The sequence below is a fragment of the Lepidochelys kempii genome, chromosome 1 (assembly GCF_965140265.1).
Source record: "Lepidochelys kempii isolate rLepKem1 chromosome 1, rLepKem1.hap2, whole genome shotgun sequence".
NCBI classification, from domain to species: domain Eukaryota; kingdom Metazoa; phylum Chordata; order Testudines; family Cheloniidae; genus Lepidochelys; species Lepidochelys kempii.
This window is the reverse complement of record NC_133256.1, coordinates 230,703,664-230,721,690: the sequence shown is the minus strand read 5'-3', so window position 1 is coordinate 230,721,690 and position 18,027 is coordinate 230,703,664. Positions and strand designations below refer to the sequence as shown.

The 18,027-nt window shown below is 40.1% G+C and overlaps 1 protein-coding gene across 12 annotated transcripts in view; it reads right to left on the bottom strand.

Moving 5' to 3' along the window:
* LMNTD1 (lamin tail domain containing 1) overlaps positions 1-18,027 on the bottom strand; it is a 295,913-nt gene that overhangs the window by 114,162 nt on the left and 163,724 nt on the right. For all 12 annotated transcript variants that reach the window (XR_012155635.1, XR_012155637.1, XR_012155636.1 and 9 more), the window contains one exon: positions 8,719-8,820. Coding sequence is in view for 9 of the 12 variants with exons in the window: in XM_073317668.1 (XP_073173769.1) it covers positions 8,719-8,820 (102 nt within the window). In the remaining 3 variants the exon portion in view is untranslated. The remainder of the gene's footprint in view (positions 1-8,718; positions 8,821-18,027) is intronic.

Here is an 18,027-nt window from a genome sequence, read left to right as displayed (position 1 = left end):
CCCTGGTTCTTATCTTGTATGTTATTATTCACTTTCTCCAGACCATTCACGATATTACAGACCTCAATCACATTCCCCTTAGTCATCTATTTTCCAGTCTTTTTAATTTTTCCTCATATGGAAGCTGTTCCATACCCCCTAATCATTTTTGTTGCCATTCTCTGTACCTTTTCCAATTCTAATATATCTTTTTTGAGATGGTGCAACCAGCACTGCACACAGTATTCAAGGTATGGGCATACTGTGGATTTATATAGTGACATGATGATATTTACTGTCTTCTGATCCATCCCTTTACTAATGGTTCCTAACATTCTGTTAGCTTTCTCGACTGCCACTGCACACAGAGTGGATATTTTCAGAGAAATATCAATAATGATTCCAAGATCTCTTTCTTGAGTGGTAACAGCTAATTTACATCCCATCATTTTGTATGTACAGTTGAGATTATGTTGTCCAATGTACATTGCTTTGCATTTATCAATATTGAATTTCATCTGCCATTTTGTTGCCCAATCATCCAGTTTTGCGAGATCCCTTTGTAACTTTTCACAGTCAGCTTTGGATTTAACTATCCTGAGTAATTCTGTATCACCTGCAAACTTTGCCATCTCACTGTTTACCCCTTTTTCCAGATCTTTTATGAATATGTTGAATGGCACTGGTCCTGGTAGAGATCCCTGGCGGACTCCACTATTTCCATCCCTCCATTCTGAAAACTGACCGTTTATTCCTACCCTTTGTTTCCTGTCTTTTAAGCAGTTACTGATCCAGAAGAGGACCTTCTCTCCTATGCCGTGACTGCTTACTTTTGCTTAAGAGCCTTTGGTAAGGGACCTTGTCAAAGGCTTTTTGAAAGTCCAAGTACACTATATCCACTGGATCACCCTTGTGCATGTTTGTTGACCTGCCTCCAAGAATTGAATAAAAAATTGAATGCAACTATTTCACTGGCAGTTTTGCATAGAAATTTCAATTTTTCAAAGAAAAAAATGTAAATGTAAATTTCATTTTGAATTATTCTCATGGAACAAATCTGAAAGGTTGCAGAAATCTAATTGGTTTTGCAAAGCATTTTGATTTCAGAAAAACAGCATTTTCTTACAAGAGGCTTAAATTGCTGTAATGAATAACAACCTCCAGAGTGATATTGTAATGATTAGAGTAGCAAATGCTATAATTGAGATTGAAAAGTAACTTTCATTATTAATGAGTTTTAATTACAGATCATTGATGCTTACAGACTGTCCAATTCATGTTTAAAGTTAAGCACATGCTTCAATGCTTTGCTGAAATGAAACCATAGTGTTGGAGAAGTAAAATAATTAATGACGTAATATAATAATGTTAATTAAATGCAGCCACATTGGTATTATTTAGCATCTTGATCAACATGTGAGATGATCTAAAAGCCTATCTCAGTTTCAGTCAGTGTCCTGTACTGCATATTGTCTCAAACTTTTCATTCCATCTCTGGCTGCCAAAGAATCCAGAAGTAGGTAAATAAACCACCCATAACAGCATACCTCAAAAAGACTCTGGCTGAGATCTTTATTCAGCTTCTAGCGCTCACAGCTCTACAACAGTTAGCTGAGAGATGACCTAAAGCCTGGCAAAGTCGAAGCTTTGTTAATTTTCAAATGCTCTGGATGTTTAGAGATCTTTACTAGTCCCTGCTGACCAAAGCTAGCTCCTACAGACCTTCTGGGTCTTTCCCATTCATTGCGTAATTGCAACAATCCACCTGCTCCAAAGACATTTCATTAACTGTGGTGCAGTACAAGCACAAATAAGTTTCTATTATAAATTTGTTTTATGATGTTTAGATAGAGGCCAACACACTAACCTGTAGTTATTCTGCCTACACAGTTCTGCAGACAATAGTATGTACCGGAAAATTCCAGCAATTCCTTCCCTCAAGTTACAATAATCTTGCCACCAATTTATCCTCTATCCATCACCAATCTCATTGTCATTTTACAGATGGCAATAGCATACATGTTGGTCACACCACCTTTCCAAACCCTTTGGCGTCTGATGAAAATATAATATGCATAATTAAAAAGTCACTTTGTTTTGGCATGCAAATTCATTACTTTTCTTACATAAAAATGCACAAAGGCACAAATGTTTCATGACAACTAAAATAACTGTTCATTGTTTAAAACTTGGAACATGCTCAATTATACGTTTCTCTGCTTTATTTTTTAATAGTCAGCACCTAAACATCTCCAGGCTATATTAATATGCAGTATTTGGGAATTTAGAAAATGAGAGTTTACAGTTTTTGACAGATTTCACCCAGATCCCATAATGTTTGCCAACATTACATCCCCTAAATTAATTCTGTTATAGATATGCAAAAGCAACTGACATGATTTTCTTCTATTAAAAACATAGCAAACTGGAAGCTGCTGCTTTGGTTTGGATGCTGACTCCAACAACTTAGTTCAGGGCCTGTCATCGTTTATTTTTAAGGCATAACTCAAATGCAGAAATATCTTGCCACATTAGGGTTTCTTTCTCCAGGTACACGAAATCAGATCCTCATTTGAGCTGTTCAAATGGGAGGGAAATCGGAGAGGTGAGGAGATCTTTGGAAAGTTGTTAGATAAAGTGGATTTTTTAACCCTTTATGGTCAATTATGAAGATTATATATTAAAACTTGGCAGTTATGGATAGCTCCCCAGTGATTCCATCAACTGACAAAAGAAAACAACTGCACACTTATCAAGAAAAACTATCCAGAAATGTACTATAATAGCTTCATTAGATGAATAAATACCGACTAAATAAGACTAAAGTGGAGGGAGGTTGGGAACAGTACATCACCCATGCTCTTCAATATAAATCAGGGGCAAAATTTCAAGCTGCGGAGTCAATAGTACTACTCATATGCTTAAATTTAAGCACCTGAAGAAGTATTTGTAGTACTGGGACTTTAGTGATTAGTTTATGTTCTCAAGGACATCTTTCTTCTTGCAAAAGCAGCATTAGAGCTTACTTTTGAAAACATGCACATTGAAATCAATCCTGCATTGGGTACACATTGGAATTTAGATTCGAGTAACTTTAGTTTGTCAAATATTTAACAAAGTTATCATCTAGAAGCTAGGAGATGTCCAAAGCAATGTGCTGGCTTGCAGCCAAAAGGGTATTTGCGTAAGGTCACTAAACTCTGCCCCCACCTCTTGTCTAGGGTTACTTTCCCAGTGTCCCAATTAACTCGCTGACATGAGGAGGTGTATTAAACAATTAAGACATTTATATCTTCAGCCTATACAGAAGTTTGCCTACCAGTTCCTCATCACATGGCACTTTCTTACATCATGTTTTTGAGAGATATCTACTTGTGGTTATCAACAAATTGGTACAAGACATATAAACTAAACAAGACCCCAAGATCAAGGTGCCAACTGTAGCTAATATGATGGAACTCCTAATTGGAGAAGTGTGTCCCCTGGGATGGAGTAGGGGAGTCACTGATCCCTACAAAAGATGCTAATCATCTGGAAGGAATTGAGGGGTGGCTCTTGCATCAATACAACACCTGGAGTTGCATCCTGCTCTCTTCCGTGGACTGGCCACCCAAAGAAGGAGAGGTGAAAGACTCCGACCACTAGCTAAGCCAAGCCTGAAGTCTACAGCACAGAGAGAAAAGACCAAAAGTCTCCCCCCCAAATACAAACACACACACACACGAAAGAGCTTCAAGTTACAGCTTATCAATACAGAGATCCCTTCTGTAAAGCAATTTGAGAATGCTTAAATCACTCCAACACCCATTAGTGTGTATGAATGCTTTGTGTGTCACTAACTATTCCCCAAAGTGGACCCAATACCTAAGTCTGCTATCTATACCATAAGAGATATCTGCCTTAAACCAGTGTCATTCTAAAACTGCTAAAAATGCGGGATTTTAGAAACCATTCTGGATCTGTGTAGGAAGACAACCAGAAAGATGCAGGTATGGTGTTAAAGCGGGAGGAGCAATAGACTAAATAAATTAAAGCTTGATATGATTTCCATGAACAGTAATGCATAACAGGAGAGAGCAGCCAGAGGAGGAAGTTCCCAGGAAATCAGTTTAAGAACTGTACTTCCTTACAACGAAGGCAAGTAACAGTCTCTGCCTTTAAAAGTCTCTTAGCTAAATGGCACAAATCAATGGGAATGGTTTCTCCCCTCAACCTTCCTTTAAAATCCCGAGAGAATTGTTTTCCTTAACTTGTTCATGATAATTAGATGTAATTACTAATTGTAGTAGCTGACAATCCAGACAGACTGAACCATTGGTTTACTGATTATATTTCAATTATAATTTTAATTTGACTATTGCATGGTACCATTGTAAATTAGGTTAGGTAAAATATAAATTAAACTAGTTAGTGACATATTTCGCTTAACTTATATTTGTTCTTATAACTGCTTGCTTCATCTTTTCATGCATTTATAAAAAGATATACTGAACTGGTTCATCTCTCAAAAGTTCAATGCAGACAAAGTAGCCTATGGAGTGGAAAAAGGTGAAACCATTAACAATCATTCCTGAGCCTAATCTACATTTTAATTACTTAAAATAACACCCTAGTATTCCTACACATTTCTAGGTCCCCGAATTCTGCAAGGGACCACGGCCAAGGTTTCTGTGCATCCCAACAGCCAGCTCTGGTTGTCTCTCTCACTGGGGATTGCTATTTTAGTTATTTTTCTCAGCAGTGACTCTTCTTCTAATGATGCAAAGTGAGACTGAAGGTTATCAGCTTCCCAGGAGGAATACTTGAAATCAAAAAGATGCAAGCTGTTGGAAGCTACAATCTATCATTTAAATTATAGTTGAGGTTGCCTGACACTTTACGTTGTAAGATCTTATTTTTGGTTGCTTATAATTTGGCCAAACATTAGCCATTCAGGGTGAAATTTTCCATCCTGGGCATCTGCCTCAGGCTATTTTTGGAAAGTTTCAGCAAAAATGGTTCAGCAATTTCCGCGAACAAGATTATGGGGAAAAATTCAGTATTTTGCCCATCTTAAAAAAATGTTACCACTATTTCATTGAGAAGCTTTCGCACCTCCATGCTTTGGAGGAAGGACTTGAATTTTAGCTGGGGTTGGGAAAACTCTGTAGTATCAGGATCTACCTTTTGTTTGTATCAGTTAACATCTTGTATCCAGAAAGGAGCGAATGAGGATCTGAATAAAGTGTCATCACAGTGGATCACTTCACCTGGTTTGTCCAAGCCTACCCTACCACTGAAAAAATCAGGCAACACTATGAAAAGGTCTTCAATTACTTTGTTTTAAAAGTTGGCTTCACCAAAAGGATTCATCATGATAAAGGGGCAGGGTTTGAAAATAACTTATCCACAAGGCACAGAAATAGGTACTTGGCATAGCATGGGACAACTGTGAGGTCAACTCCGCATGCCAAGTACCTATTTCTGTACCTCATCCTGTTTTCTATCCAAGACTGATATTATATTGGTAAATGAAGTTCTATTGACTTATGGCATGGATATCATTCTAGACTGAATGTTTTATAGTTCTGGATAATTTATGTTGTTTATTTAGCAGATGTGTTTTCTAAATGGCTTGTCATACGCCTAGTGATTTTCAGTTGTACGAATATACCACTGATCATGCAGAAACTGTTATTTTCATAAGATATCAATATGGGGGAATTTCAGCTGTGCAGAATTGGCCATTCTATTGGAACTAGAACTGCCATAGTAACTGCCACAGTAACTTCCTGCTTGATTGGCAAGATACACCAAAGAGAAATCCGGAAGTTTCCATCATCGGTACCAGAACTTGTGAAAGAAAATCAAGACAAAGATGCACTCAAGAACTACTGGAGCTTGTACACTACTGCTAATGAGTCAGATGGATGGATGAATGTATTTTGAGTTAACAGAAATGTCAGGTCAATATTACATTGACAAGGGGGGAATGTGGCACTCCTAAGGGAATGCCAGGGGTATATTTACCTGCACCCTGTCCCTTTAAGGATTGGTGCTCTGCTGGAGGGATCAAAAGAGACAGAGCTCTGGGGAGCAGAGGGTGGTTGCAGCAGCAGTGTGGTGTGCTCCAGAGAGAGAGAGAGACAGTAGCAATTGTCCTTATGCATGCTAGGAGTGCATTTGGGGAGGGTGGGGGGTTGGATTCTAAGTTTATTAAAATGCTCCTGTTTTGAACTCTCTCCAGTCTGGGAGTGTAACACACGCATTCAAAAGTTGGGAAAGGCCAGACTTTAGATTGCCCATGTAACCTTAATTCTACCCTCTTGTGCATATGTATTTTAAGACAGTCTTTTTACATGATCACATATCATTCTTTTCACAGAACCCTTTCCTCATTTAGTGCACAGGATAGTCCTGCTCTGGGACTTAATCAGGGTTGTGTAGTCAGGCCCGCCGACAGAGGGGGCAAAGGGGGCAATTGCCCAGGGATCCAGGTGATTTAAAAGGGCCCAGGGGCCCCTGGCTGCTGCTGCAGTAGCAGCAGCGGCGGCCAGGAGCCCTGGGCCCTTTTAAATTGCCTGGGCGGGCCACGGGGCTCCTAGGCGCACACGGGTGATACCGGCAGCAGCTAAGGCAGCCGGGCAGACATGTGGAAGCCCTGGTCATGCCCATTTACTGTTCTGCCCTGGAGCCCAGAATTGTTGTTGGCGGCCCTGTGTGTAGTAAATGAGGGTGTTGCCTGTAGGACTCCTGCCTTATTTGTTGCACAAGGTGGAAGGTGTGAGTAAGTGAAGCAGAGTTTGCAGGAAGATAAATGATAGTTAAGGCAGTTTATGGCTGCCCGGGAGAATGACTTCTACCCCTAACTGTACCACAGAGTTCCTGTGTGATGCTGGGCAAGTCACTTAAATCCGTCTTTTCACAGATGGCTACTAATTGTGTGTTCTTCACTTTGTGGGTGCCCAACTTGAAACCATTGTGCTGAGCACTCACAGCTGCAACTGAAATCAATAGAAGGTGTACTCTGAATATACAAAGTGCTGTATAATGCTAAGTACCCAAGAAATTAGGCCGTGGGGGTCTCAGAGTGGGCATCCAAAATTAGTGGATACTTTTGACCTCAATGTTAGTGCCTCAATTGCCCATTTGTAAAAAGGGGATAATACCAACCCCTCAACTCAAAAGTGTATTAAAAATAAATGAATTACTATTTGTGAGGCACTCAGATACTGGAGTGATTAGTGCCCTAGAAAAGAGTATGAGGAAATTAATTCTGTCTTCAGAGCAGGGTTTTAATAGTACACAGTAATTAAGGCCTGGGGCCACACACTGAACAATTAAAAAAAAAAGGAGTACTTGTGGCACCTTAGAGACTAACAAATATATCTGAGCATCTTGCTTGGATTTTTATCCAACTTTCCATATCTTTGATACTAACTGTTGCAGAGCACGCATGTGTGGAATTTAACGTAGAGTTGTTTTAAAACTACATAATTCACAATTTTTACAAAGTTCCCTGTATTTAGTAAGTCAAATTTGGCCTTCGGTTACACCACTGATGGTGGGGTTTTGTTCGGTTTCAAACTTGATGGCATGTCTACTTTGTAAAAACAGCTGTCTGGGGAAACAGTTACAACATGATTATCTCCAATGTATTTTAAGCATGATTTAGTTTTGCTGTGTAAATTAGACTTAACTATGCCTCTGAAAAGTACTACAGCCAAGAGAATGGTTCAAGGTCTGTCATTTTGGCCATAGGCTGCAGCATGATTCACAGGCTGGGTTAGAACATAGTTAGGTCTCCTCTACACTGCGATAAGAAATTGTGCTTTTATTCCTGGGTTTCTCAAACTGGGGGTCCTGACCCCTTAAGGGGTCATGAGGTTATTATATGGGGGACACACGAGCTGTCAGCCTCCACCCCCAAACCGCACTTCACCTCCAGCATTTATAATAGTGTTAAATATAAAATGAAGTGTTTTAATTTATAAAGGGGGTCACACTCAGAGGCTTGCTGTGTGAAAGGGGTCACCAATATAAAACTTAGAGAACCACTATTTTATTGTGACCAGGCACAACAGGCTGTAAGCAATCCCCATGACACAGTTTGTTTTTACAGGGACAGGTTCTGTAGCATAAGTAGATTCTGCTCTTCACAGCAGGGTATGGGGGACTTTCAAGAAGCCAGTTGTTTCTCTTCTCCAGCCCTCACCCTGGCCTAAGTTTGAGCCGCACAAACTGGGGGCTACTGCAAATTGGGAACATAAACCAGCTGGGGATTGTTAAAAGGCCACTCCTCTGCTACCCCCCATAAAGTTCCCCACAAGGAGAGAAGAGTAGGAGTTGGCTCTGCCTATTCTATGCCCCCCTGCTGATTTCTCCATGCTGAGGGCATTCTCAGCAGGTGAGTTAGGGGAGGGTTCTGCTCCAGAAGCTGATTAGGGCAGAGAATCTGCCCGATAGTGTGGATCACAGTCAAGATACCCGATGGTCTTTTAATCAAGGTCATGTTTATTCTCTACAATGCACTATGAAAATAACAGCCAAAGAATATGCCTCCAAAAAGTCGGTGAGAAATGGAGAATTTATCCTAAGTCCTAATTATTAACTGAAAACATAACTGCCTTTATAGGGGAGACCACGGCACATTTAAAAAAAATATACAGGGAAACTAAATGGAAAATCTCCATCTGCCTCTAAGAGTTCCCTTTATAGTGGCACGGGAGTGCAATTACCAGCAAAATGACAGACACTGACCTCTAGCCTGGCCTCCAGGGCCCCAATGTGCTGTTGGCTCCCCCTGTGTTCCGACTGCAGCTTTTCAATGAATGCACTGTTGTTGGCCTCTTCAGAGAGGAGCTGTTTGAGGATAAGAAAGATTCTTTGTGAGTGCAGGGGGGAAATAGTCCAACAAAGAGACTGTAAAGGAATAATTAGCTTCTTTATATACCATCTCCAGCAGGCTGCCAAACCTGCTTGCTGTCGCACTACAGCAAAACAATAGCCCTTTTCCAGTTCAACCTGCACCATTGCCCAGTCCCATACCTGCAACTATTGCTTACTTGCTGTACTCTGAAGAACACCTTCATATTATTATGAAGGGGATAAGACCACCACCCTACACTTATTATCATATATGCACATGCAAAAATATGTTACGGTATTGCCAAAACTCAGGACATTATCAGTATGTATTTCTATTACATCTGAAGTCCCCAATCAGGATCAGGCCTTCATTGTGCTGAATGCTGCAGATATACAAAATCAGGGACAGTCTATGCCCTAAAGAGTTTAATTCAATGTTGAGGCTGAAATTTTGCCTTTACCCCTCTCTGGTATTCCTAGATAGGAGTAAGGGAGATTAAAAAAGGGGACTTTATAACTCTCAAGTGTTCCTTTTCCTAGGAATGAGAGGATGAGAGCTACTCGGGCAACACTAAAATGCTGCAGTACTTGTCTTTTTAAAAAATTATTATTAAATAGGAGTTCAATGGCATTCACCCAGCAGGGCAAGATATTCTCTGCAGGCCAGGTGGAATTTTATGAGTCTCCAACTGTACATTTTGCCAACTGTGACAGACAGTCATGAGGGGTTTGCTTTTCACATGCACTTGATCACCAAGTAAAGGCTGGCACCATCTGCACATGCACAGATCTTGATGTTAACCCAAAAGACGACTCCAATAGTCTGTGGGGATAGTACCAACCCAACACCTAGTTTCCTAAACCCAAGTGGCCCCCTAGTTAATGTCCTAGCCTGTATAACCACAAGAGTTTGAAAGGTAAATGTTATATTGTCTGAGTGTGAGAAGGAGGGCTGTAGTTAGAGCAGAGGGCTGGGCATTAGGATTCTTGGCTCAGACATTGGGTCATTTATGTCTGCTCTGTCCCCTAAGCTCCTGATCTCATCTGGAGGAAGGGTGAGCTAGCAGTGGATAATCATTAGGACATCAGTCCATGCAGATGCTGCAGACTACTAGAGAACGGCCAGTATCATGCAACCATGCTGTACAACACAGTTTTGAGGCTTCCCACCTTGGAGTATCCACTACAACAAATTTGTTCTTTGGGCTCTGGCCCCTGGGCCAGTGGGATGCTGCAGCAGCTCCCACCTCAGCTATATGTAAATATTGTTTAATAATTAATGTAGACACTGACTGAAGCAACATTTTTCCAGAACATCTGGCCAAATCCTAAACTCACTGCCTAATTTCTTCCTGCAGTTTTAATTGGTTAAGATGTTATTCTTCACTTCTGGTTCTGAATTATTCGGAAGAGTGCCTGCGTGATGTTACTGAGTGACTATACTACTGCATTACACTCCTGAAGTGTTAAGTGATCCCTGCATATACAACATGTAAAGTTCTTTGAGACACTGCAGGATGAAAAGCATTGTATAAATACAGGTTATTAACAACAACATTATAAAATTCAGCGATTCATTTACAACATGTGCCTCATAGTCAGTATAAATCAGGTTATAATATATAAAACAAATCACATGCTAGCTGAATATTTGTTTTATTTTACAATAGACAGTATATTAAACTTTCCCTCTTACATTTGCATAATCAATCTGAATAGAGTCTTCTAGTCCATTCACACTTGGATGACTATGTTTTGCTAGCTTATGGCATGTGTTTAGCATAGGGGTGGGGGAGAAGTAAAATTAAGATTTGATACAAAACTGCAAAAGAAAATTATAAAGTGAATGTTTCCTGATCTGTAGGAGGATAATTAACAGATCTCACTTAACTCACAGATTTATTCAGTGATTATACCTTTCAATATTGACACGTTGCTGCTGAATTTTTACTTTTTGGGTGGTTTTTTTTCAATATATTATATGAAATCTGGGGGCACACAGTTTCCCCATATAACATCTCACAGCATAGACATCTTATAATGTTTCATCCTACCACAGACATCACCACGGTGTCATCAGGGACGAGTCATCCCTATTATATAGCCACAAGTACTCCTGTTCTTTTTTTGGTTAAGGTGAAAATTCTCCCATGTGCGGAAGGTCAGCAAAAGACCTAGGCAGAGCCTACATCCTCAAAGAGTGGGATATAAGTGGTGACTAGACACTCTGGATGGGGTGAATATAGGGTTGCCAATTTTGGTTGGCTGTGTTCCTGGAGGTTTCATCACATGATATAATCTTTCATTAAAGATTAATCTTTAATCCCTGGAGATTCCAGAACAATCCTGGAGGGCTGGCAACCCTAGGCAAATTTCATCTTTTGGTGTCATCTCCAAATTTCACATGCATGGAGATATAATTCAGAATGCAACCAAACTTTGCTGTCAAAGTGTCAGAAACAGTGGGGGATGAGGCAAAAAATGTCTTATTCTCAAAGTCTCATACACTTATGACTTGATACATTACTTTATACACACACAGACACAACGTTACTATATATAAAGTAACAGAACAACATATTTGTAGTAAATCATTTTGTAAAGCACTTTGGGTCCTTCTGCATGAAAGGCACTTGGTAAATGGAAGATAATCATACATAGTATTCAGAAAGTATCCTTTATGGGTGTGGTTATTGTATTATCTGATGACACTCATTCATTGTTTCTCATTTAATTATGAATCATGCAAGCCCAACAACTACATTTCATTGTTTCCAAAACAGCTCTAATCTCCATACACAGGACAGGGTTTAATACAAGCCCTAATCATTGCTACCACAGGGCAAATCTTCACAATGAAGTGAAATGCAAATGATTTGGCTGTTGTAAACAAAACACGCTGCAAGGTTTTCCAGAACTTCGGTTGCATAATGTTAATACAGTGCTCATGATCTTAATTTAAAAAATAATCCCTTGAAAATTAATTGCCACTAGACATTAATTGTCACTATGTTAATTAAGCATTTAAACCAATTAAGCCCAAGGTGAAGTTGAGGGCAATAAACTCCATAAATGTTTAGTATAAAGTCTTAGTACTGCAATATTTTTTTTTTAAAAAAAGCTTTCTTTTTGGGAGACTGGATGGCTCAAGGGATTGATAATAACAGAACTAACCCACTGTTCAAATCCAGCCCAGGTCAGCAGTAATCACATGACTTTTGTGTGTCCTTTGAGTTGTTGATCTAGACCTTGATAGAGACATCAAAAATTACCTCTCTTTTCTAAGCAAGCTATCTGGGAAACAAGCATAACAAAAATCTCCAGCATTGCTTGTCTGTCACCAACAACACAGATGCCTCAGGGCATGGTACAGAGAAACTACTTGTTGCTCTGGTGGCTGACTTCCACCTCTCTACAAACAAACCCAGTGTAGAAGGGCTCACCCTGCTTGTGCTCTGCAGTATTTGATCACTAGATACTCCTGTCCTACCTCCAAATGCTTGCTGGGGTGAACACAAATGGCTGAGGTCCTTCCTCTCTGACAGAGCCCAGAGAGTCATTATGGGTTACTGTTTCCACACCTCCAAAGTCCTTACTTGCAAAGTCGTGTGAGGCTCAGTTCTCTCCCCCATATTATTCAAGGTCTATAGTTGTCCCGATGGCTCATAGTGAGAATGCACAACAAGCTGATGTTCCAGCAGCCCTCAGACAACACCAAGCTCTTCATCTCCTTTATAACAAACCAACAGCACCATCTCCCAGCTTTCTCAAAGCCTAACCAAAATAAGCAATTGCGTGAAGAGCACCCAGCTAAACCTGCATCCTGGCAGGCAAGACAGAAGTGAGGCTGGAAGGATGACAGACGTGCCCACACCATCTGAGCTTCAGGATCATACAAGTCCCAAAACTTGAAGAAAAACTCAGCCCAAAGTGTCAAGTTTTCCTTTGTTTTGAGTTGAAACCAAAGTTTTGATCTGAACTGTTTACTTGGCTCAGGCTTGCAGAAAACTATCCAACTTATCTAATGTGTTATATCTGTAGAGGACCCACCATTAAAATGTAACTAAAGTTTGCCAGCACACTGGTAAATCTAACATAAGTTTTGGGTTTACAACATCTTGCACTTCGGAAGCCTCCAATTTTACCACCATCTAACCTTTCCTATCCCAAACATTGTTATTTCAGAGCGTCTGTGCTTCTTAAGTCATCGCAATATCACTGGCCGTAATGGAACAGGCCAGGGGTGCTGGTAAAGTCCCATTTCCCTTTCAAAACAAAATTAAAGCGCTGGGAACTACAGTTATAAGCAGCAAATTTGGATCTGAACATTCCCATTCAAGTCCAGAAATTGGGTGTAGGAACAATGAACCAATCAAGTGCTTTATACTATATTAGAGGAACAGCTTTATGAGTCATGCTTTATTGGGTATCATCATTGCTTTGTATTTCTTAATTCTTGCCATCAGAAGCACTGATTGCAAGGCAAGCTATATGGGGCAGATGGGTGGGTGGTGCAGTACGTGGTTAAAAAGACCTTGGAACTCACAGGATGTTAATGATTGGCCAATTATTCTGTGACTAAAGGATAGCTGCTAGTTGGAACACATTTAGGTCTGAACATAAGTCTCTGTAATAATTTCAATTAATTTTTAAGAATGCAGGATTGTCTTGTCTAAAGCCAAAAACATAAATACTTTAATGAGCGTTTATAATGTAATATATCTCTGAGTTCTGCTGCAGTAATTGGAATCTTCCTACAAGACGTCCTTGTAAACAGCAATATTATTTCCATGTAAGGTTTCTGGTTTACTTTTTGACCTGGTAAAGAATGTTTTTTCTAGTCTGGCTGGCTGTTTTTTCACTGAAATATAAAATAGGAATAATGATGTAGGCTTGACTACGCATTTAAATTGAATAATTTGCAATAATGCTCCAAAATGCCACTGGGATAGAAGTCAAAGGACTGTTTGCAAAAACAGTTGCTTCTTTTTTTAAAATTAGTTTCTGAAAAATAAATGCAGCATGTTGCTAGATGGCTCAAGAGATTGATAAGGGGATAGAGAGCCTTTCATCTCTAAGTCAGCATCTCAAATGTAGCCTGCACTGGTAGTGACTGAAAGTTGTTACTACGGCAGGGTGGATCTGTGGCCTTTGTAAAATGTAAACATGATAATCCTCATCTAATGGGAGAAGTCCTTTTTTTTCTACAAAATTTGATTTTTAAAAAAATAATTCCATTGCTGAGAAAAAAATATATTGTACATATCCAGTCTTTTGTTCATGGACACTCCAAATAAAAACAGCCTCCTCAGTTTTAGTAATAACTGGAAACAGCAGCTGTTTCTCAGCGTACATTTCTGCTGTGGTAGTCTGCTGCAGATGTACATACGTGAAAGTAAACAGATGGGCTGATCTTACTGGCTTCCGCTATATCAGAAACAAGACAAGATATTTTACCCAGTATGAATGGGACCAGAGAAGCAGAGATATATTTTTAATAAGGATGAATCTCCCGGTTCAGCAACATTAAGAACTGCTTGGGGTTTAAGATAAAATCAAAATTTCTCTCAGCTCTCTGCCTTCACATATTTATAAGAATGGATTAACAAGCTCTCTGTTTTAAGTTTTGAAATATTTGAATGCATTTCTCTCTCTGAGGGCTTGTCTAGATGAACAGTTAGTGTGTGGCAAACGAGAGTGTGAATCTACCCTGCACTACCCTGCTGTGCCCTAACTGGCCACGTGGACCCTGCTACTGTGTGCTACAAGTTCCCCCGTGCACACTGATATACTCCCCCTTTAAAGCAGGCTAGATCAAAATATAGGAAGCAATTTTTAGTGCATGGTAGCAGGGTCAGCACGGACAGTTAATGAGCAGCAGGCAAGGGCACTCTAGATTTACACCACAGCTTGCTGCACTAACGGTTTGTGTAGACAAGTCCTGAGGCCAGGACCAAATGCTTCAGAGGAAGGTGAAAGGAGGAAGAGGTGTTGGGTCCTTGATGAATGAGAAAATTTCCAGCACACACTTGCACACAAGAGCTTTGGATAATCATCCGAACTCTTAGATGTGCTAAGAGATTTCCAGACAGAAAAGAAGGCATGGTCTCTGTCCTGAGAAGGTCATAGTTTAAAGGCAGCCAAGGAGATAAACAGAGAAAAGGATGAAGGGATATAACATATAAGCAGACCGCTCAAGGAGGTGACTGGCTACATCTTAGTTATATGAAGATACTGATTGGACACATCTATGTTGACTCAATGAGTAGTTGTATTGTTTGTTTTTAAATTAGGATATATAAACAATTCCCAGTTATTCCCCAAGCTTGTCAGAATCTGTCATCTAGTTCTCCCATAGCTAACACAGCCGGACTTGAATGCGAAGAGGGTAGTGGCCTCATATGTGAGGCAGGGGGTGCCATGTGTAGGGGTGGCACGGAAAATGGCAGAGAGATAGTTGTGTGAAAAGAGGACAGATGAAGCTGGTCTCACTGGAAGAGCGGAGGGGACTGGGGCAACACCAAATGGGACCAGGGCCAGGGCTGAGACACACTAGCAGTGTGACATGGGCAGAGCTTGTATTACCACTGCTTGCACTCTCCTGCATCTGTCCTGTGGAGGGAGGATCTCAGGGGCCTTCAGTTTGGCATTTTTCACAAGCACTGAATTGTTTTGAAATTTAAGAGGAAAAACTGTCAGTGATGTCTCTTTAAAAAGGGTATACAAGGCGCTGTCACTTGTGAAAAGGTGTCAATCTGTTTTGTGGGCACCTGGAATGTTAGTTGCAGAACAAAAGCTCTCCTACCTATTGGGGTACTCCTGGTCTTTGGCAGTAAATGGAATTCTTCCTGAGCTCTCTGCTGGGACACAGAGAAAAACCTCAGCATATCTTCATAGGCATCATTAACCTCTCCTTTTAAACAGGAAAGAGAGCCTCCGTTTCACACGTGATGTAATAAACATGGAGGACAAACAGAAGAGCTCAAGCAAGACAATTAGAATATTATAACTCGTATTACCTTTCTAAATGTCCTTGAAACACTGTGTTTAAAATCACAGTGAAGGGTAATAGAGATCAGAGAGAGAGGGAAGGAGCTCAGCTAATTCCAGGCATGCTCTGTTAAATGCTCTTTGGGATAAAAATGGCTTATAGTCCATGCAGTATACTTTCCTTGGATAAGGACCATCACACATGGCAATTAAAAGCAATCAGAGTCCCTTAAGGGTCTGAATACATTTTTAAAACATTTCCTTTATTCTCTACTACATGCTTAAAAAAATCAGGCAAAAATCATTTTTATGCAGAGTGGCATTTATTTACATTTAGCACCTGAAGAGATTAGATATGGCTTTAATGGCAGTTATTACCGCTCCATAAACAGCCATTAAAAGCATATTTAAAGCGACACTCTCAAGACTGACTGACAGGTCCAGAATTTCCATGTGCAATATACACTGCTCTCTCCTGAATACAGGAGAGGTAATGGCCTCTCACCATGGAGGCTGTGACTTACACTGGGGATCCCAGCCATCAGTGGGCAGCCGCTAGTGCAAACCCCTAGTATAGTCAGGCCAAATCAACAATAACCATAAATTGCACTCGGACAGCTCACCCCTGCTTGATACTGGGATAAAGTGCACTGGTGCCAGTCAAGGCTTATAGCAGCTTTGCCTGTCTAGGCTAAGGTTTTGCACTGATGGATCTATACTGGTGACTGAAATACCCAGTGCAGACAAGGGCTCTTGGTACAAATTTTCATTATTCTTCCCCAGGACCTTATGATAAACACAGAGCGCTAGCAGCAATAGGGCATGTGCATTGCACACTGTAGTCTACCCTGTCCCTATGTTTCCTGTTAGACACAGTCATAGTGGCACAGGGTGAAGGATTATTTCCCCTTGAATTTGGGGAAAAGACAAGGGACGTACAAGATGTTTCTAAACCAACGAAAGAAGAATTAATGCTGCCAACTTTACCAATGACTTTCAGAGTCTGAAATCGTACTTGACTTCAGAATGTTGCCACATGATACCTTTGCATACTAACATTTTTAAAACATACACTGACTTTTTAGGAATCTTCACACTCAAAAAAGACAAAGATTTTGGTTCTACTGTCTAAGCCCAGCATTTTCCTCCTCTGTTTCATACAGTTTGAGTCATGGATTTCCACACTGACATTTAAATGGGCAGCTTGAGGCTGAAAACACAAGGGCATATATTTTGCACCTCAAAGAACGGATGCAAGCTGCTTTATATATGTATTGTTGACTTATTAACTTACAAAAATGCCCTTCACATGAAAGGAAGGCTAAACAATATTAAGGCACATAGTTCAACTTAAAATCAGTATTGGGAGACTCCCACCCACTATTAATCTAACATATCACCCCTGTAAACCTCTCCTCAAGCAGAGATTAGGAGAACAGCTTTAGGGGTTCTGGAATTTCTTTGCCTTCTTTTTAATGCTTTGTTAGTTTAAATTCTACCACAAGTTGTTTTGGGTGCTGAACTGATAACTACAAGATTTATGACCAAAGCTCCAATGCTAGGCAAAAGTATGATGCCTTCAATTGCCAAGAAGACAATTTCTATATCATCTGCTATCTTGCATATGTGTGTGTGCTTTTCACCACAGCAAATTGTGAAGCTTTAGAGTTCACTAAGATGAATCTCCTTTTATAAGACTTTTCCACCCTATGGCTAAATTACAGATCCTTAAAATATTTCAACACCAAGAACTTTCTCCATGATTAAGCCTTGGGAGTTGGCAGCTGAATAACTGAATTTAGTCTTCCTGTAAATGTCATTGGGATTGTCAGCCTAGGAACCAGAAATCTGTACTTATAGATATACCAAGGACAATAGTGGTGAAGTTTGCATTTCACTGCTGCATAAATACGCCTCAACATCAGGTGACTGTTCGACTTATAAGTATTCAGTCCTTGCCCTCTTTATTGACAAGGGTGATACATTTGCCAAATTTGGTGGTGGTGGTTTTTTGTTTTTGTTTTTTTGAGATATGGACATTTCAGGCTGGATGCAGCAGCAGCTCAGAAGGAAGAATGTCACCTACCTGAATTGTCTGGGACACTAAAGCCAAAAGATTCATTTCACATGGGTCAGGAGAAAGCCACTTGAAAGCAACAACATTTAGTCAATACCCATCTAAGTAGGAGAAAATCACTGTCATGGATTTTA